A 23,065-nucleotide genomic window follows, 5' to 3' on the forward strand; every position below is an offset into this window, starting at 1 on the left:
AGGATCCGGCAAGAGCTCACACTGATTTTCCCTCAGATTTGGGGAATTAGAATGGGTGGGGGATAAGCGTAAGCGTCCAGTTGATCCTAATCGAACGAAAGCGCGTCTACCGCCCACGCTGCTGGTTCGTACACTGGACTCACATACAGAGGAAGTCTGTGGTTGTCTCTGGTCGCAAACAGGTCGACCAGTGGATAACCGAATGTGAGGAAAATCTGGTTGGCCACTTCCTGATGAAGTGTCCACTCCGATGGAAGTAACTGGTGTTTGCGAGACAAACCATCCGCCAGGGCGTTGAGACGACCTGGTATGTGTTAGGACAAGAGAGAGACGTTGAGGCTCTTGCAAAGAACAAGTAAGTTCATTGTTTCCAGATACAGGGAGTGAGAGTGTGTACCGCCCTGTTTTGGATGTAAGCCACGACTGATGTGTTGTCTGTCGATACCATCACACAGGAGTCCCGAAGATGTGATTGGAATTGAGAAACAGCTAGAAAGACTGCTCGCATTTCGAGATTGTTTATGTGCAGGAGAGACTCCTGAGGAGACCACAATCCTGATAATGTCAGGCTGCGGGGTTCCAGGTGAGCGCCCCAACCTTTCATGCTCGCATCCGTTATGAGATGTAAAGAAGGTTGCGGGGGAAGAAGCGGTACTCCTGCCAACAGGATCTTCTCGTCTAGCCACCATTGAAGGTGGGGGACTAAGGACGGAAGGATGGGAATCTGTGTTAGCAGAATGTCTGGAGACCATTTCCATCGAGCTGAGAGATAGTGCTGAAGAGGACGTAGGAAGAGACGTCCCAACTGCACGAAGTCTGCTACAGAGCTCAGGATACCGTTGAGCGAGAGGAAATCTTGAGCTGTGATATGAGATTGGGACAGCATCCATCCTGAGAGGGAATGAGGTCTGACTTGGCTGCATTGAGAAGGAGTCCTAAAGAGAGGAGCTCCTTCCAAGAGAACTCTAGGTGTAGCAGAAGCAGTCGACGATCGAGCTGGTGTAAGAGCCAATCGTCGAAATACTGAAGCAGTTGAACCCCGTGTAATCGGAGGTGTGCGCCCACTGTGGCCATGAGTTTGGTGAAAACTCGTGGAGCTGTGGCCAATCCAAAGGCATCGCCCGAAACTGGTAGACCTGGCCTCGAAAGGAGAAGCGCAGGTACTTCCGGTAGTTTGGATGGATAGGAACATGGAAGAATGCATCTTCCAGGTCCAAGGAAACCCCCCCCCAGTGCATGGGTGTGATGGAGCGCCGAATGAAGGCAGGAGTCTCCATCTTGAAAGTAGGTTTGACTAGAAACGTGTTGAACACTTTTAAGTCTATGACTGGTCTCTAGGAGCCGCTTTTCTTTTGAACAAGGAAAAGGCGACTGTAAAATCCTGGAGAACAAGGGTCGTGAACCCTTTCTACCGCCTGTTTTTCCAGGAGTCCGAGAATGGAATCTGGAAGTTGTGGATGCGGAGATACCAGATCTATTGGGACGCGAGAGAGTGGGGGCCTTTTTTCGAATTGAAAAGTGAGGCCTTGTGTGACAAGAGAATGATCCCACGCGTCCGAAGTTATTTGGAGCCATCGATTTGCGAAGTGCATAAGTCTGGCCCCGACTGGTACCTCCGGCATCGGAGGTTGTGGCGGTAGAAAGGGGTATGACCTAGGGCTGACCTTTTGGAGGTCCACCCTTGCCGGAAGAAGGATTAAATGACTTCTAGTCCGCATTGGGTTTGCCCTTACTCCAATTTTGGTTTACAGAAGGCTTCCGATAGGAAGATGTTCTGTTCTGAAAAGGAGGCCTATTTGTGGGCTGACGTGGAGCAGACGGACGCTTAGTAGGGAAAATGTCCCTTTTAGCGTTCTTGGCCGGTGGGGCTCCTGGGGGCTTAGAAGCAGGGCGCTTAAAAACCACAGGGCGCTGCCCAGAGTTGCTCCTAGCTAAGGAGGCATGTATCTGATCTTCAGGATCAGCAGTAAGTGCAGACTGTATCCTCCCTCCGAAAAGAGAATCTGCTGTTAGTGGAGCAGTTCGAAGGGAGTTAACGCCTGTTTCCAAAAGGAAACTAGAAATGGCGCGGCAGAGGCCGACGCGTATCCCCACGCCGCATGTTTGACCCAAGGGCGCCCCAGGGTTGATCATGGGGCCATGCATAGTTGAGATTGACTGTATTGTCATAAGAGAAGTTCAGTATCAATTAGAAGTGAATGGGTGTAAAAATAAAGAAGTTATAGTAAAAGGCAATTTTGGGAGGGTGTGGCCTATGTGGGCGGGGTGCCCCAGGGTTGGTAATGGGGCCATGCATAGTTGAGATTGACCGTATTGTCATAAGAGAGGTTCAGTATCAATTTGAAGTGAATCAGTGTATTAATGAAGAAATTATAGTAAAAGGCAATTTTGGGCGGGTGTGGTCTATGTGGGCGTGGCGCCCCAGGGTTGGCAACGGGGCCATGCATAGTTGAGTTTGACCGTTTTGTCATAAGAGAGGTTCAGTATCAATTTGAAGTGAATCAGTGTAGAAATGAAGAAGTTAATGTAAAATAACCTAAATTTTTTTTATAGTAAATGGATTTTTTTGGTGGGTGTGGCCTATGTGGGCGGGCGCCCCAGGGTTGGGATTGGGGCCATGCATAGTTGAGATTGACCCTAATGTCATAACAAAAGTTCAGTATCAATTTGAAGTGAATCCGTGTAGAAATGAAAAAATTATAGTAAATGGAAATTTTTGGTGGGTGTGGCCTATGTGGGCGGGGCGCCCCAGGGTTGGGAATGGGGCCATGCATGGTTGAGATTGACCGTATTGTCATAGGTGAGGTCCAGTATCAATTTGAAGTGAATCGGTGTAGAAATAAAGAAGTAAATGTAAAATAACCTAAAAAAATGAGTGATAATTTCTGACGCGGCCCCACCCCAACCCCTATAACTTTTGACCCAGGGGTCAGATCAAAATTCCAAATAGTGCACCGTCGCACATATGCTCATAGCTACCATGTGTGTAAATTTCAAGGTTCTAGTGCTTTTAGTGTAGGAGGAGATAGTGGCCAGGACGGACGGACGGACAGACGGACGGACGGACGGACGGCGGAGATCACCACAATATCCCCACCTTTTTTTCAAAAAGCGTGGGGATAATTATTGGGCAAGGAAGAGAGGATGAGGTCTCTCCGAAGCCTTAACATCTCAGACATAGACGACGCAGCATTGTGAGATAAACACTGCTTAGTACGTGAAAGATGTATCAACAAGGCACGGAGCTCCTCTGGGATTGAATCAGAGAGCTCCCAAACCAAGTCTAAGGCTGTGGCTGCCATGAGATGTAGCTGGTTAGCCAGACCTATGGAACGGCGTTCTCTCAGCTCCCAATTTTCCAACAGGGAAAGAGGGACTGCTGTATGGGTAGATGATGAAGGCATTGTTAGTGACAGCTTACTGTCAGCATCAGGAACCGGAAGTTTGGAAAGGTCCAAACTGGTAGAAGGGTCGGGTACCGGGGCCTTATAACTTTTCCCGCTGTCCATCTGTTTAGGCTCCGTCAGCTCCTTAGGGGCTTTCCATGGAGATGGCGAAGGCTTATTGGCTGGCTCAAGTGACTGGAATACAGCCATTGTGGAAGAGCCAATAGGAAGGCGGAGATCCACTCGGGAAGTCGCCTTACTTATCCTGTCGGGCTCTCGTCTGCGGGCTACCTGTTCTGTAACGGTAACCGAAGATCCTGTAAGAGACAAGGAAGGGCGGGGGCAGAAGTCCTCATCTAAGGTATTGAACATTAGTTTGTAAACCTGATTGATGGAGGCCAAATAATAAAATTCGGCCTCATTAGACTCTGAACCCGCCTCAATCGAACCGTCTGCGGGAGCATTGGATTGATTGAAACCGGTGGATACAGAATTAGGAATACTAGATTCATTCGCTTCTATCATGAGAGGATCGTTTTCCGGCACCATAAAAGATATAGCTGGTGAGTTAGGTCTATCAGAGATCAAGTCAGCAGACTCACTTTGAATACCAGCGGTGGCTGGTAAAGGATCAGTCGAAAAAGGGACAAAGATTCCCGGCGACTGTTGGATCCACAAAGTATTGGGATTTGATGGTGTAGCGGCAGCCCGGGGTATACTTCTATGCAATGTGGAAGAGACCCGTGGGGCTGAAAACGCAGCCGAAGTGGTTAGATTAACCCCTGTACCTTGAGCCTGATATGTATGCAAACTAGTGTTTGAATACAAATTATGCTCAGTGGTTGTAGGAACGGCTGAAGTGTGTGTTGAGGCCAAAATAGAGGCCGACACACGTGGAAGGGTGTCAATAGATTCCTCAGAGAAGGATCGACTAGGGGACCTAGGAGTTTGAGAGCGCCTAATAGAGGAAGGTCTATGTCCCTTATCCCTGCGATACAGAGACACTGTTTGGCGGCGCTGGGAATGATGTTTCCTGATCGAACGTCTCCCAGAGCGCTGGCCTGATTGCTCTTTACAAGGCAATCTACGCCAAGAAACACTCGGTGAGCGTGAACGACGTCCACTCCGATAATGATGAGGGCTAGTTGAAGTAGACGATGAGTCATACGACGACGAGCCCGAGGTGGAGGAGTAGCCGGAAACATCAGTCACTACGCGTTTACGTCTGTGACTAACAGTAGAAACACGGCTGTGTCTACCTTTGTGGAGTACTGACAAGGTAGTGTCAACATCTACGGTGACCAGAACGGTCTGTGGCACAGACCGGTACCCGGTGACCGGATCGGTCATTACATGACCGGTGACCGGACCGGTCAATGACTGGTGACCGGTTGACCGGATCGGTCATAGCATGACCGGTGACCGGACCGGTCAGTGACCGGTTGACCGGAGGGGTCATAGCATGACCGGTGACCAGACCGGTGACCGGTGACTGGTTGACCGGTGATGACACCGGTCATAGCATGACCAGTGACCGGACCGGTCAATGTTGACCGGTGACCGGTGAAGTCTCCGGACCGGTCAACTGGTCGTTCCCGATGAACAGACCGGGCAAATTTTGTCCGGTGTCGTCACCGGGCAAGGACCGATGCATGGCATCTCCTGATGGCATATGGTCAAGATCGTGTGGTGAAAAGTCCCGACAAACGGAACTTTCCCTACTTTGATCTGAACTATGCATGTTGCGTCTACGACTCTTGAAAGGTCGACGCTTGATGGCCCAGGTATCTACAGACCAATGCTCACAGAAAGGGCAGCAGTTATTCTGGGTACATCCGGCACACGACAGGCAGCTACCATGGTTGTCCCATGCTGCTCTTATGTGTCCACATGAGCCACGTGTTTGAGACATATTTTGCCTTGAACAAACAAACAAAAACACAAAACAATACAGAAATAAACGGATATATATATGGAGAATGTTTTAACACAATACAAAAGCTTCTCTATTCTGTTAAACAGAAGAATCCAGCGAAACAGAAGCAACAATTAAGTAAATAACAAAAATGTCGGCCTTTGTATAACGCATCCGGAATAAGAGTGATTTCTGGGTAATATCCTGTTTTGGTTACACGGCTACACGGCACTATGTGACCGTTCTGACCTGACCGACGAGTTTATGAAAAGTGTGGGATTCTTTGGACAGAAAGTATCCGGATAAATTACGATCCTTCGGAGTAAGTAAGCAATATGATAGCAGGTAACGTAATTAAGCTATTAAAACTGATTCTGGAGTTTCATAGCAGCCGCGTTCTGTGAAAACAGGGATTTAATGCATGTGCATAATGCATCAACCCAGATTAGCCTGTGCAGTCTTTACAGGCTTATCAGGGATGACATTTTCTACTTTTTATGTACTGTGAAACCATTATTAATCGTCAGGCATTAATTTTCATAAATTTCGTCAGTCGACCGATCTGCGAATTTAAGATCCTAACGAACAATCATGCTCTATGTTTGAACAAAAACAAATACCAAATTGAACAATATTTTAAACTATACCGTAGACATGAGTCATTAAATTCCAACATAATCCATGCACACATTCACTGCTGTTTCGTAATCAAGATTAATCCGGTTTTGACACAAAGGGATGTAGATTACACAAGGTACTTAACTGACACGTGACACTTCTTTAAAACGCGTGTGCATTACAGCTGTATCGAATGCGTTGACTTCGTTTATGTAGAATGGTAATGAATTAGCGCTAATTGTTTATAACTTTATTACCCATTAGGTGCATTGTGTTTTTCAGGGGTGTTGCATATTAGCCATCACGCAGCGAATGCCGATGAAAGACAATAAACCAAATAAAAAGATGACGATGTGTGATAAACATGCGTATTTATCACAAATTAATAATGAATATTTTAATTGCTGTTTGTTGTTTGATTGTTTGCGTTTAACCACACTTATTACTATTTTATATGTATCAATTTATTTATTTTTAAATTATTGACATTATTGATTAATATACCGGTAGTTTACTTTTTAAGAACAAACACACACATAGAGTTTCTAATTTTAATGTTGATATCAGAAAAAAAGCATTTTATTTGAAAAAAAAACACTTAACAAACTGGAACCTCTTTCGTATAACACAAACAGTTTTAAAACGGTATTGACAGCATTTTAATAAAAATCATACCAACTAGAACACATACCCAATTGGCAATTGGCTTCGTTGTTACAAACACTCGTTAACGTTTATTCGATCCCACTTGTCCGCTAATCATAACAATGAACGTGTTAATGGCATACATTAAGAGGGTCCATTACTGTCCCTTGATAACAAAAGACTAGTTAATTGGCATGTGACAAACAGGCCCCATATCCTGCAGTGTTTCTCAAGTGTGTTCCCGCATTCGTACCACGATTTTTTGCAACTGCGATTGATCGCGAATATGTATTACACACAAATCGGATATTGACTGACGCATTTTTTAAAATTCAAAATCAGAAATCGGCGAATTTAAGTGCTGACGAAATCGTCATTTTTATAAAAATGGCGAAATTTTGTGCTGTCGAAAATAAATGGTTTCACAGTAATAAAAAATCCAGTCTAGGCAGCAAGTGTTGTCCCTGATTAGCCCGTGTGGGATTAGCACAGGCTAATCTTGGACGGCACTTTACGCACATGCATTGAGCCCAGTTTGACCCAAAACGGGACTCATATTTGCTTACTCTCACAAAACAAGAACTCAATGAAGTACCTTTAGATCATCAAACTTGAGGACAAAGTCCAGTATTTCTGCGAACTGTTTGAACAGAGCCTGCTGTTTCTCGAGATGCTCTTTTGCAGTCATGTCTGCTGAACACAGGGCTTGCAACAACAGAGGTACGGTGCTCTCTGCAAAATCAAAACCTTCACTTTTGATGCACTACAGGAAAGAACTTAATACACTATCTGCATATTGATACTAGGTGTGCTTCAAAAACATTTCTGCCAAATTAATCATCTTATTAATTTGCATAGTGAAGTGTAAAAGTGTAATTTACATATTGTGCAGAAACAAAATGATCTCGAAATCTGTCATTCTAATGACAGACATATTGTCTGATGGATAGGTGTAAAGTAATATATCCCCACCACTTTTCCATGTGGGCATTATTACAGGTTTACATAATTTAGTTACATGAAAAACAAATCATTAAATGTTTATGTGATACATTTATGTTTGCTCAAGGACTTAAGTATCACCACTTTTAAATGATATCCAACATACCTAAAACCAATGCAAACTCATAGTATTTTTTCAACTCTTCTACCAGTGGCATAACATCTGTCCAGGCTTTTTCTTGAAGGTGATCATCCTTTGGGTTTTGAATGGCCTGGAAAAGATGTAGCAGGGACATTATCAAACAAGGCTCTTACAGTATTGCACACAAAACAGGAGTCCGATACCAGTTAAGTATTGCATACAATACAGGTGTCCACTGCCAGATTAAGTTCAGCATTGTCTGCAATACAGGTGTCCCATACAAGTTTAAGTTCAGTATTGCATACAATACAGGTGTCCCCTTCCAGTTTAAGTTCAGTAATGCCTGCAATACAGGTGTCCCCTACCAGTTTAAGTTCAGTATTGCATGCAATACAGGTGTCCCCTACCAGCTTTAGTTTAGTATTGCCTGCAAATAAGTAGTGACTTACCAGTATTGCAAACAACATAGGTGTCCCCTACCAGTTTAAGTTAATTATTGCATTCAATACAGGTGTCCCCTACCAGTTTAAAATTAGTATTGCATTAAATACATGTTTAAGTTTAGTATTGCATGCAATACAGGCATCCCCTACCAGTTGCATACAATACAGGTGTCCCCTACCAGTTTAAGTTCAGTATTGCATACAATACAGGTGTCCCCTACCAGTTTAAGTTCAGTATTGCATACAATACAGGTGTCCCCTACAAGTTTAAGTTCAGGATTGCATACAATACAGGTGTCCCCTACCAGTTTAAGTTCAGTATTGCATACAATACAGGTGTCCCCTACCAGTTTAAGTACAGTATTGCATACAATACAGTTGTCCCTTACCAGTTTAAGTTCAGTATTGCATACACTACAGGTGTCCCCTACCAGTTTAAGTTCAGTATTTCATACAATACAGGTGTCCCCTACCAGTTTAAGTTCAGTATTGCATACAATACAGGTGTCTGCCATCAATTTAAGTTTCATACTGCATACAATTCAGCTGTCCCCTACCAGTTTAAGTTTAGTTTTGCATACAATACAGGTGTCCCCTACCAGTTTAAGTTTAGTTTTGCATACAATACATGTGTCCCCTACCAGTTTAAGTTCAGTATTGGCTACAATACAGGTGTCCCCTACCAGTTTAAGTTCAGTATTGCATACAATACAGGTGTCCCCTACCAATTTAAGTTAAGTATTTCATACAATACAGGTGTCCCCTACTAGTTTAAGTTTAGTATTGCATACAATACAGGTGTCCCCTACCAGTTTAAGTTTAGTATTGTATGCAATACAGGTGTTCCCTACCAGTTTAAGTTCAGTATTGCATGCAATACAGGTGTCCCCTACCAGTTTAAATTTACTATTGCATACAATACAGGTGTTCCCTACCAGTTTAAGTTCAGTATTGCATACAATACAGGTGTCCCCTACCAGTTTAAGTTCAGTATTGCATACAATTCAGGTGTCCCATACCAGTTTAAGTTCAGTATTGCATACAATACAGGTGTCCCCTACCAGTTTAAGTTTAGTATTGCATTCAATACCAGTGCCTTCCCCAGGAATTTTTTCAGGCGCCCCGGGCCGATCGGGGGTGGGTTCGGGTGTCCCCTCCCATCGTTGATTTTTTTATAATTTAAATTGTCAATTCACGTTCTGTGGTGCGTTATAACTCAAAGAAAAACAGCGTCAAAAGATGTCATTTGGTGCGCTATGACTCTTCAAAAAAATCCCCCAGTCATTAAAAAAATATTTGTTTTTTATATTGTTTGTTTTAAAACTTTTCCGCACAGATAGTAAAATCCCGACTCGAACGATTCCCCAATACATCCGTTTCAACCCGACTCTATTACTGTATACTTACTATTTTTCACGTTTCTATTTATTACCCGATAATCCAGTTTATACCGTTTGTATCAATCTCTTTCTGGTAAATATTTACGATAAAAGCTTTCAGTTATTTCTTTAACACAAACCTTGCCATTTTTTAAGTGACTAGTTATAGATTGGATGAAATATTGCCTCTGAATATGCGTCAATCCCCTGACCTGTTGTGTGCTTGTTAAAACGCTCAATACACGCCATTTGTATGCAATAGACGCAACGTTGTACATGCTGCATTATTTTCGCGCTCTTTTTAATTGAGAAAAAGATTCGACACAAAATAAATTTGCACTGCTAATTTGAAGCAAAAATATTTAACGTTGCGGTAACATTTACATTTGGAAGTGTGTTTCGGATTAAAAACGCGTTAACATCGACTTACGGGAATGGGTTTCGGATTACAAATTTAATTATTCCCATTTGAGATTTCAACAAATATTAACCGTTGCGTTATAAATTCAACGATAATTTGTGTAAACACTTTACGAGTTGAATAAATGTTTTGACGGAATTATGCATGAAATGCACGTTGTCCACGAGGATCACGGCCGGTTGCCATCATCAGTCTTCTTACTATCGATTATGGGACGAAACATTTACAAGTGTGCGTAATTAATTCAACGAAAATTTGTTAAAGCGCATTACGTGTCGAATAAATGTCAGAAAAACGAGGTGAATCAGTTCTATAAATGGACATGTTGAAATACAAATGTACTGGAATTAAATAAATTGTTATCACATAATTGTAACCGGGAGTCATTTGCACAACTTACTCGCTATAATAATTAATTGTTTACCACTCGCAATTAATTTCTCGTATTAATTATGAGTCATAGGTAACACTTGTTTACAGTAAAAAGGTGTGATGATGATGCCCGAAACCGTCTTAAATGTTTTGTACTGTACTAATTACCGGTTTTATATTACTCAAATGGTACAACTTCTTGCTAATCAAGCTGCGATAAACTCTTACTTCATGCCCGACGTCAAACAAAAATAATGGTCGATAGTTAACCCCGCCCTCATAAGCATTTGCGTAACCGATTGGACGATGAACTTCACAGTTTGACGACTGGAAAGTTACCAGATACATCATTGTCAGCATTTAAATGACCGTGTAATGTGGCTAGAAAAATCGATACGCCCGTCATGCTATTCTCTTATCAGTGGATTATCCATTACCCCATGTGGTGTTTATGGCGATTACTTGTGAAAGTAGGTACCGAGTGCTCTTTTAAAACAAGGAATATTGATACACTGATAGGGAAACCTTGATTTTTTTGGACAATCTCCACTTTCTTTTACTGAAGAATACACTGATCGGAAAATTTCAAGCGCCCCGGGGACTCTGATTTCGAAATTCAAGCGCCCCGGCAAGGGGCGCTTAAATGGCCTGGGGAAGACCCTGAATACAGGTGTCCCCTACCAGTTTAAGTTTAGTATTGCATTCAATAGAGGTGTGCCCTACCAGTTTTAGTTCAGTATTGCATACAAAACATATATCCCCTACCAGTTTAAGTTCAGTATTGCATTCAATACAGGTGTCTCCTACCAGTTTTAGTTTAGTATTGCATTCAATACAGGTGTCCCCTACCAGTTAAAGTTCAGAATTGCAGTCAATAAAGGTGTCCCCTACCAGTTTAAGTTCAGTATTGCATACAATACAGGTGTCCCCTACCAGTTTAAGTTCAGTATTGCATGCACTACAGGTGGCCCCCTACCAGATTAAGTTTAGTATTGCATACAATACAGGTATCCCCTACCAGTTTAAGTTTCGTATAGCATACAATACAGGTGTTCCCTACCAGTTTACGTTAAGTATTGCATTCAATACAGGTGTCCGCTACCAGTTTAAGTTTAGTATTGCATACAATACAGATATTCCCTACCCGTTTAAGTTAAGTATTGCATACAATACAGATATCCCCTACCAGTTCAAGTTTAGTATTGCATACAATACAGGTGTTCCATACTAGTTTAAGTTTAGTATTGCATACAATACAGGTGTTCCCCAGTTTAAGTTTAGTATTGCATATAATTCAGGTGTCCTATACCAGTTTAAGTTTAGTATAGCCTGCAAATGAGGTGTGACTTACCAGTTTTAGTTAGTATTGCACACAACACAGGTGTCCCCTACCAGTTTAAGTTTAGTATTGCATGATATATTACAGGTGTCCCCTACCAGTTTAATTTAAGTATTGCGAGAAATAAAGTATTCCCCTACTAGGTTTGATTAATATTGCATGCAATAGTGAATATAAGCGTCCACCACTACTGGATTTAGTACAGACATCTTATCTTCAGTTGAATGTAAGTGACATTTTCAGATCAAATTTTCTGTTAGAAATGCAATGTTTTCTTCGTACAAAAGATACATTTTTGGTCGTTTTACCAATCTTTAAATGCTAAAAACATGTTATGTAAAAAGATCAAAAGGCAAATTAACAAGACACTTGAAGAATGTTATGAATTAAAGGAATATTCTTAGTTTTTCCCTATGGAAAATCTGGGCAGAAATCACATTTCAGGGGCCTAAGACTCCTTGACCTCAAATAATTTATAGCTTTGATAATTTTTTGTAAACACTGCGCCTTGTTCTGATCAAACTGGGCTGAATGCATGCCAGTTAAGTGCGGTCCCAGATTAGTCCACACAGGCTTATCACAGTTAAGTGCGGTCCCAGATTAGTCCACACAGGCTAATCAGGGACACCACACTCCACAGTTAAGTGCGGTCCCAGGTTAGTCCACACAGGCTAATCAGGGACACCACACTCCACAGTTAACTGCGGTCCCAGGTTAGTCCACACAGGCTAATCAGGGACATCACACTCCACAGTTAAGTGCGGTCCCAGGTTAGTCCACACAGGCTAATCAGTTAAGTGCGGTCCCAGGTTAGTCCACACAGGCTAATCAGGTCCCAGGTTAGTCCACACAGGCCAGTCAGTTAAGTGCGGTCCCAGGTTAGTCAACACAGGCTAATCAGGTCCCAGGTTAGTCCACACAGGCTAATCAGGGACACCACACTCCAATTGAATTGCATTTTGTCATTAAAAGAACGTCTCTTCTTTGCAAATATCCAGTTGAGGCAAAAAGTGTCTTCCCTGATTAGCTTGTGCACAGGCTCATCTGGGACAATTTACGCACATGCATTAAGCCCAGTTTTCCAGGCACGAGGCTCCCATGGGAGTGCACGTACATTTCTGATGGCCTCAGCAGCCCCTGTGTACAACTTGAGCCGCCCCAGAACATGCTGGGCTTCATCTAGCACGCCCTGTATCTTCTGCCATACCGCTAGCTCACTGTCAGTCGGCTTACATCCTGCAAACAATCAATGTCATAAATAATTCAAAAGTCACAAGGCTTTTGTTTTTGATCATCTGCCACACCCCTAGCCCACTCTCTGTTGGCTAAAGCCTGCAAACAACCAATGACATCAGCCATGTAACCTTTCACACTGACTCAGAAATGCATTTTGAAGTGTTTGTAGTCCCTACGAAAAAGACAATGAAGAAACAAGGGCTGTTTGTAAAACATGCATGCCCCCCATATGGGCTGTCAGTTGTAGTGGCAGCCATTGTGTCATGATCAATGTACCTATGAAGTTTCATGATCTTAGGCATAAGCATTTTTGAGTTATCATCCGGAAACCATTTTACTGTTTCAAGTCACTGTGACCTTGACCTTTGACCTGAAAATCAATAGGGGTCATTTGCCAGTCATTATCAATAAACCTATGAAGTTTCATGATCCTAGGTGAAGGTATTCTTGAGTTATCATCCGGAAACCATTTTACTATTTCGAGTCACTGTGACCTTGACCTTTGACCTAGTGACCTCAAAATCAATAGGGGTCATCTGCCAGTCATGATCAATGTACCTATGAAGTTTCATGATCCTAGGCCTAAGCGTTCTTGAGTTATCATCCGGAAACCATCTGGTGGACGGACTGACCGACGGACCGACCGACCGACATATGCAAAACAATATACCCCCTCTTCTTCGAAGGGGGGCATAATAATAAATCTAACAAACTCTCAGAAATCTGAGACTACTTTGTATAGGGTCATATTATGTGTTTACAGGGCTATAGATAACTTTTGGGGTATATTGGGTAATTCACCCCCTGTTTTTGACAACAATAGGGTTTTTGTAAATTCAATAGAGTTTTAGCAAAAATTGTAACCCCCTACTTTTGAGCTTAATTGGGTTTTTCATCCCCGGTTTTTTAACTCAATTGGGTAATTTAGGGAATGACATATATAACATAATAAAAATCTACTAAAGTTACTAAATTATTTATACAAATTGAATTCAAAAAGGTACCTATACATAACAGTTGCTATCTTCAATATTAAAAAAATTATGACCAAACTTAAACGAAGGTTTAAGTTTTAGGAAAGAAAAATACAATGATATTTGACCTTTGACCTTGAAGGATGACCTCGAGTTTTCACCACTCAAAATGTGCAGCTCTGTGAGATACACATGCATGCCAAATATGAAGTTGCTATCTTTAATAATGCAAAAGTTAAAGTTTTGGGACACACACAATGAATGAATGACAGATAGACAGGCCAAAAACAATATACCCCGATCTTTCGATCCGGGGGCTTAAAAAATCATGTAAAAATGAAAAAGAACTTCAGTTGTTTGTAAATTCTGAGAACCAAAATATAGACGTGTGCTATTTCATACACTGGTTGATATTAATGTTAAGTTTCTGCCCTCCAGAAGCAATACTTTTTGAGGTACACAGTATAAACAAGTAAAAAACTGTATCTCTGCATAATTCTTTGGGCAAAAAACATAATACTACACCATCTATATACATGTATATCATACCAAACAATGCAATCTAACTTAGGATCTTATGAATTATCGTGCTACATATTAGATTCCCGCCAAGTGTCATTTATCACATTTGTGTGTAGTATTTCACTGATGTACAACCGTATATGCCACTATGACAGCTTGAGTTAATACACTAGCCTTGCAATGCATCACCATGATTTGTGGCTTAGACCTTGATGTAAGTAAAATGACATAAAGGTTATGTTTACATCATATTCTATGGGAATGAGATCAACCGTCTTACTCTACTGACACTGGAATATTTAAATAAACTGGCTTAATTATATTTTACTGTTACAATTAGAGTTATTCAAAGATATGTAAATCTGTTAATGTTTTAATTTAAATGTAAGCGCATAAATGTACCAGTGAAAATTGTAAATGCATCAAATTTGATTGTTTGATTTATTACATGTACTTTAACAGCATGCACCTGATCTTGACACTGCATCATTTTGTGTTTGACCAATGCACTTTTACTTTAAAATTTGAAATTTTTTCTGCCGATAGGCTTTACTGTTAAACTGAAGTGAAGTCACCAATGAAATGATTAATTCAATCGTGTACCATGGATCTGTAGCCATAAATAACAAGAGCTTGTCACAGAAGTGCCAAATTCCCGCCAATATGTGTTTGCTTGCATAACATTTGTTTTAGAGAGAAGTATAATATTTGTAAAACATGGCACCTGTATCATCTATTTATATTTCAAGGATCAATTGTCGTTTAAATGTACGAAACTACAAAGATTGCTTATATAAGGTATAAAATACTTAAACTCTGTATACCCGGCGGAATAGCCGAGAGGGCTAATGCGTTTTTACTTCAGACTTACTCCAGGACTCTGGGGGTCACTAGTTCGAGCCCTGGTACCGGCTACTTTTTTTTCCTTATTTTAAATTTTATTCTAGATTTTTTACTGGCGCTTTTAAGATCCAATGTTTACATTTATCAATATAAAGCATTTAATGACAAACTTCAAAATATGCCAAAAGAAAAAGGCCCCTTTAAGTTTTATGGTCGATAACATCCATTGACGAGCATAATTTTTTTTTTATGTAATGTTAGTTGAAAATGGAAATTGTCTGTTGTTCCAGGTGGTTATTCAAAGCGTCATTTCAAAGGGAAGGTTAACTGAGTGTTTCAATTAGATAATATCTATTTTCCTTTATGTCAAAACTCAGCCTCCGGGCAGTACTTCACTGTGATTGAATGCGGCTTAGGACTTACAGTTGATTTTTTTTTTAACATTTAGAGATCGTTTGAGTTAAAGTTCAGGTTTCTAAAATTAAAAAAAAAAACATTTTGAAGAAAAAAAAGGCTTTCACAGCAGCATTGTCATCTGCTGCAGTCATCTCAGCGGCCTTATTGATCAACTATGCATACACTGGACAGTCTTTATCAGCCCAATACAACCATGTAACTATTTTAGATGCCCCAGGTATGTTCAAGTCAGAATTCAAACCCTAAGAAGGACGGTTAGGACACCCATGGAAAGACACTGAATGAGACAGGTCCCAGGATGTTTGCTTATGTGTGACTTACGTTCAAAATCCACAAACACATTGTAGAAGTCGTCTTTGCTGGTGTCTTTGCTGGACAAGATCTTAAGAAGGTTTCCCATGCTGGGCCCCTGGACTCTCTATGGAATGTCTGCTTGCAGTGATGTGGAGGGATCTAGAACACATAAACAAAGTCTATGGAATGTCTGCTTGCAGGTCTGTGGAACAACCTAGAACACATAAACATAGTTTATGGAATGTCTGCTTGCAGGTCTGTGGAACAATCTAGAACACATAAACATAGTCGATGGAATGTCTGCTTGCAGGTCTGTGGAACAATCTAGAACACATAAACATAGTCTATGAAATGTCTGCTTGCAGTTCTGTGCAACATAATAGAACACATAAACATAGTCTATGGAAAGTCTGCTTGTGGTGCTGTGAAAGGATCTAGAACATATAAACATAGTCTATGAAATGTCTGCTTGCAAGTCAGTGGAACAATCTAAAACACATAATCATAGTCTATGGAATGTCTGCTTGTGGTGATGTGGAACAATCTAGAACACATAACATAGTTTATGGAATGTCTGCTTGCAGGTCTGTGGAACAATCTAGAACACATAAACATAGTCTATGGAATGTCTGCTTGTGATGATGTGAAAGGATCTCGAACATATAAACATGAAATGTCTGCTTTCAAGTCTGTGGAACAATCTAGCACTCATAAACATAGTCTATGGAATGTCTGCTTGTGGTAATGTGGAAGGATCTAGAACACATAAACATAGTCTATGTACATGTAATGTCTGCTTGCAGGTCTGTGGAGCAACCTAGAACACATAAACATAGAACTGAACATGGAGTTCATTTTCAATTCAATTCACACTCCTAAGCTAGGTCTCCATGGTTTCCATTTATCAATGCAAACTTATCTTCAATAAATCACCTGTTTGCCTTTTTTTCTTGTATAAGTATCAAAGACCATGACCTGACTGGCTCCAAAGTCCAAACTAAATGACAAGCAGTAACCGTAAATACAATTCCAAGCTACATATGTAGGTCTCTCTGCAAGTTTGCTATACAGTGAATTTTTTCCCAAAAATTAATGCCTCTTACAGGTTGTTTCCCAATGGCAAAAAGTAAACAAGAGGGCCAAAATGGCCCTATTTCGCTCACCTGAGAGGAGTTGGTTCATTCAATCTTTACCAAACGTCAAACTTGACCTAGATATTGTCTAGACAAACATCCTTGTCAAGTTTCATCATTATTGAACCAAAACTCTGGCGTATGGAGTGTTTTTGTAAGATTTGACCTGGTGACCTATATTTTGAGTTCACCCCCTTACCAAACATCAAACTTTGCTTACAAAAATAAATATTATGACCAAGATTCATTAAATCTGAGACAAAATCATGACCTCTAGAGTGTTTACAAGGATTTTGTATAATATAATGAAAATTTGGACAATCTAAGGCAGAGCTACAGATAAGCTGCGTATTTGCGTAAATACTCAAAGAAAAATATGTGGATTCGCAATTTTTTCAAAATCTGAGCCTACCGGTACGCAAAACAAATCGCCGATACCCAATTCTATGCGTAATGAAAAATCCCGTTTTGTTTTGGCCGTTTTGACTCTAGTCTTAAAAAACAAGGGCTTGTTTTATCTTGTAACGTATTTACCAATCGTTTAGATGATCACACATGTGAGTAAAACAAAATGGCGTCCCGAGGCAGACAAAATGTTCAGCAAAAAATAAACAAGAGGGCCATGATGGCCCTGTATCGCTCCACTGTTTTTTCTTTACCAAAAAAACGTACAATGCACATGGGTTGAAATGTACTCAAGCATGTGACTTTCTCTTTCTATCCCTCGTCCCACTGGGGGTTTAAAGTTGGAAGGGTGAGCATTTTTATATATGGAAAAAGTTACTACCGTGTTAACTAAACAGACTTAAAAGCCCGGGAATTGTTGCACAGGTCCTTTGCTTATAACGTAGGTACATTTATCTCTCCAAAAGATATTGTCGTTCTTTCTATTTCACATATTTTTAGATGCTGAAGATCAAATCTATGCATTTGATTTGAAACAGATTCACAAGACCCATAGGAATCAAAATGCCTTAAACCTGTACCAAACGACACATTTCGGACTTTCCCAATTTGAAAGAGGTTGCAGACGTCAATTAAATTAAAATGGAATATGAAGGAAATGATCAGGTAGAGTAGAAATAATTGTGATAAAAGGAGAAATTGCTCATCAACCCACACATCCTTAAGAGAATATTATGATAATCTAAAGATTATTTCTTTATATTTATAAATGTATTTAATTAAGTAATACATTTGACTTCTAAGATCAATACATAACTTATATTAAGAAAATTATAAAATGGTCAGAAATATATATGGATTATTGAGCAATTGACAATCATATCCACAATTCATGAGTCACAATTCACAAATGGAACAATGAATCATTAGTTATTTAAAAGCAGCATATACGATAGTTAAGAACATTGCACTTCATTAATTTCAACACCTTCTCTTGGATACAAAGTTTGAGTTTACCGTGCAGTATCATATATTGACTTTTCTTGAAATAATTATGTTCATGGAAGTTGTGTTTTTAAAATTAATAATATACTATTAAACTGGTTTAAACACTACAAAAAAAACATGAAATTAACATGTCATCCAAAATATTTTCATCCGGATATATGGTCACTTTCGACATATTTAAATAAAACCCGACTTTTTTCAGTTTGTAAGAAAAACATTCATAACACATGTTCTTACTTCAATGCCTTTGTAAGCAGTCACCATCTGACCTAAAATGGCACTAAATGACAGGGTCTTATCTCATGTTTACAAGATGTTGATGTTGTTGTTGGTCACAGCCAAACGGCCGCAGTAATCTCCACTGGTAAACGTCATATGTTCAGTTTTGTGACCCCCGAGGCCGGAACAAATTTGGTAGAGGACTATTAGATATCACTACATACCAAATTTAGTAGCCCTAGGCTCTATAATTAAGAACAAGAAGATTTTTAAAGTTTGCACACAATAGGCCTAATTTAAGCATATGTTCATTTTTGTGACCCCTGGGGCAAGGTCAAATTTGTTCCCAGGGGAATAATTTAAACAAACTAAGTAGAGAACTATTATATGTCACTACGTACCGAATTTGGTAGAAATACATGTAGGCCCAATGGTTATGGACAAGAAGATTTTTATAGTTTGCACAAAATGGGCCCAATATAAGCATATGTTCAATTTTGTGACCCCGTGGGAACGGTCAAATTTTATCCCAGGGGCTTAATTTGAACAAACTTGGTAGAGGACTATAAGATGTCATTACATACCAAATTTGGTAGCCCTATGCCATACGGTTATGGACAACAAGATTTTTAAAGTTTGCACAAAATAGGCCTTATATAAGCAAATTTTTGATTTTTTGACCCCCCAGGGCAGGGTCAAATTTGACCCCAGGGGCATAATTTGAACAAACTTGGTAGAGGACTATTAGATGTCACTACATACCAAATTTGGTAGCCCTAGGCCAAATGGTTATGGACGTAATGATTTTTAAAGTTTTCAAAAAATAGGCCTTATACAGTACAGCCAACGCGGCACAAACATAATCCGCGGCTACGCCACAGCCAGATTATTAGTACACGGCGGCCGAATCGTGTGTTCACGCGGCGTATCGCCGTGGCACTCGGCATCAATCCGCGCAACGACGCCCAGTCTGTATTAACCTCGCGTATGTACGCAGCGGATCGAGTGAAAAGATATCCACCTACATATACATACATGTATGTGTAGCGTAGAAACCAAGATTTACCCTGGTTTCATAATTATTATTTTCACGTTTTAATAAGCGAAATGGCACATAATGTGCTTTAACAAATTATCGTTGAATTAATTACGCGCAACTGTTAATGTTTTGTTCGATTATCAAATTATCATTATTAAATTTGTAATCCGAAACGCACTTCCAAATTTTAATGCTAACATGACCTTTGGCAAATTCTAGCGTCAAATAAACAGTGCTAAAATATCCTTATATGTTTCATAAAAAGCGCGCGAAAATTATGCAGACATGTAGAATGTCGTTTGGAAAGTGTGGGTGTATTTTGTGTTGTATAAATACATGAACATCACGTCAGGCGTAAATCGTGTGTTCAGTGGAAAAAAAAACGCCCCGATTAGACGTTATTTCATCATCTCTTTAAATAGTAACAAATGCCAAAATGTTTTTGATACTTAAGGAAATATGGAGGATGTTTATGTATCGTAACCAGCATTTGCTTTAAAACTGGAATATACGGGATTATCAGGTAATTAGTAGCGATATTAACTTTATAATATGAACAAAATAAAACGTGTTTATATATGCATATTCAAACAATAGTTATAATAAGCTGATAATTAACAAAACAACAAATACGTCTTCACCGTCTTGATTATTGATGTGGCTTCAAACTGCTAATTTCCTCAGCTTAAATATAATAGCAAAATCAACATGCAATTAATTTATAAATCCACCATATGCTGGAGCTTTGACCACTTGTATGTGCGAAAACATAATTACGTGACCTTGTTTATGTGTGAAATACATACACTACGGGCGGGAAACAAACTTAACATTAACTATGCTTACATGTATATGCTAATACAATCCGCGCACAATAAATTTATTATGATTTTAATTGTTATTATAATTGTTCTTTCAAAACTTGTTAACTACATGTAACTAATAATTTTAAAAATATTTTTTATTTCATGATGCGCATCGACTCGGCATCATGATGTCGCGGATCGCGGCATGCCTCGGCTCACAGATGCGAAGCTTTGCGGCGAAATGAGACTTGCCGCCGCATACTGACGCGGCTTCAACGACTGACGCGGCATCGACTCGTTTCGCCTTGCCGCCGCGGATCGTGAAATATGTTTGTTCCGCGTTGGCTGTACTGTAAAAGCAAATTTGTGATTTTTTGACCCCCCGAGGCAGGATCAATTTTGACCCCAGGGGCATAATTTGAACAAACTTGGTAGAGGACTATAAGATGTCACTACATACCAAATTTGGTAACCCTTGGCCCAATGGTTATGGACAGTTAGATTTTTAAAGTTTTCACAAAATAGGCCTTATATAAGCAAATGTTCAATTTTTTGACCCCCCGGGGCAGGGTCAAATTTGACCCCAGGAGCATAATTTGAACAAACTTGGTAAAGGACTATTAGATGTCACTACATAGCAAATCTGGTAGCCCTTCGCCCAATGGTTCTGGACAAGAAGATTTTTAAAGTTTGCACAAAATAGGCCTTATATAAGCAAATTTTCAAAATTTGACCCTAGGGGCATAATTTGAACAAATTTGAAAGAGGTTCACCACATGAACATTCCTGAGAAATTTAATCAGAATTGGACCAGTACTTTAGGAGAAAAAGATGTTTAAAGAAAAAGTAAACGCACTGTTGCAAGCACGCTAGACGGGCACAGGACCATGACATAAGCCCCGCTGGCCTCCGGCCAGTGGAGCTAAAAAACATATCGATTCCTTTGTAGTGGTAAAAAATCTAAATCTAAAACAATTGCAAAGGGCATAGTTAATGACATTATTAACTCCATGTTTTGTTCCATGGACATCTGCGGAAGTATTTTAGATGAACAACAGGGGGCTGAAACGGTGTTGGGATAGTATAATAAAGTGTGTTTAGACCGAAAATGCCGAAACAGAATTTTTAGTATAATAATAGTAACAAGGGTTTCAACTAAAAAAAATATTTTCTGACAGCACTCAATCAGATATGTTTAAGTTCTCCAAAATAAGATTTTCAGTGCTTTGTGCTGAAAGTTGTTAATGTTTAATGCTAGAGCTATGTCTTAGCTACGTCTAAATGCCAAAGTGGTTTATTTGTATTATCTTTTTTGGCAATGAAACCGGACTCTGATTGATGGCTGTCAAAAAATAAAATAATTGAGTTGAAACCTGTGTTACTATTATTATATTTAATTTTGGTTTTTTGCATTTTCGGTCAAAATCCACTATATTATACTATCCAAACACCGTTGCCGCCTATGATGGGGTGTGTTGTGTTTCCAAAACGAAAGAACTGGCCTATATTGGAACAAAAACAAGCAGAAACACATTCGATGAGTGGGTTGAGAAATTCCATTGTTGAATCTGGAAGCAGAAAGATGGAACAACCTATACTGCAATTGAGTACATAACAGTGACTTTATGTAGGTATGGTTTTAAGAAGCTAAATTCATGTTATATTGCAATTACCCTATTCACTTGTTTGTTTTGGTACAAATACCCAATTATTTTTTATATGAGCGGGTATCATACTTTTGGATACCCAATCACGTTTTCCATTACCCAATTCATTCTTATTTTGAAGGGTATTACCCAATTACCCCAAAAAGCTTAACTGTAGCTCTGATCTAAGGGCAATAATTATGGCATTAAGGGCCTTTCACAGATTTTGGCAATTTTTTAACTTATTCATTAAATGCTTTATATTGATAAATGTAAACATTGGATCGTAAAAGCTCCAGTAAAAAATCAAGAACAAAAATAACAAAAGGAAAAGAACATTGCCCGAAGCAGGTTTCGAACCAGTGATCCTTGGAGTCCTGCCAGAGTCCTGAAGTAAAAACGCTTTAGCCTACTGAGCTATTCCGCCGAGTACACATTCGTGACGTATTTTATACCTTATATAAGCAATCTTCGTAGTTTCAAAAAATTTAACGACAAAAACAGAACTCTCCAAATTATTCAATCGTTTTGCGTTGCAACGCTTTATAATTTTTAGGTTTTAAAATCGTCAAAAGATGCATATAATGGCTATATTAGAGCATGGTTAATGTTCAGTATTACTGTTTCCTCACAAATATCATAACTAAAACGAAAACTTACGAATCTGAAACAACTTTTTTCAATTTTGTCAATTTACCAAAGCGTGAAAAGATCCCGTTAATGTGATTTTGCTCATTATCAAACTTGACTGAGATCTTTCAGCAACTTTGATAAAGAATGCTTGAGAAATGTGAATGCTAGAGTGTTTACAAACCAAATGTGGACGGGTGGACGGATGGACGGCGGACAAAGACCAATCCTAAATCCTCGCAATCAGGTGAGCTAAAAAGTGTGTTTCACCGATCTGAGTCATTTTCCAAC

The 23,065-nt window shown here is 39.8% G+C and overlaps 1 protein-coding gene across 3 annotated transcripts in view; it reads right to left on the reverse strand.

The window, feature by feature from the left end:
- The window catches only part of LOC127861938 (CYFIP-related Rac1 interactor B-like), a 51,208-nt gene that overhangs the window by 13,638 nt on the left and 14,505 nt on the right, over window positions 1–23,065 (reverse strand). For all 3 annotated transcript variants that reach the window (XM_052400687.1, XM_052400685.1, XM_052400686.1), the window contains exons 2-5: window positions 15,916–16,047; window positions 12,717–12,838; window positions 7,673–7,778; window positions 7,160–7,296 (exon numbers count right to left, since the gene is read on the reverse strand). In XM_052400687.1, coding sequence (XP_052256647.1) covers window positions 7,160–7,296; window positions 7,673–7,778; window positions 12,717–12,838; window positions 15,916–15,994 — 444 coding nt within the window. In that variant the 5' untranslated portion in view covers window positions 15,995–16,047. The remainder of the gene's footprint in view (window positions 1–7,159; window positions 7,297–7,672; window positions 7,779–12,716; window positions 12,839–15,915; window positions 16,048–23,065) is intronic.

The sequence above is a fragment of the Dreissena polymorpha genome, chromosome 16 (assembly GCF_020536995.1).
Source record: "Dreissena polymorpha isolate Duluth1 chromosome 16, UMN_Dpol_1.0, whole genome shotgun sequence".
Classification (NCBI taxonomy): domain Eukaryota; kingdom Metazoa; phylum Mollusca; class Bivalvia; order Myida; family Dreissenidae; genus Dreissena; species Dreissena polymorpha.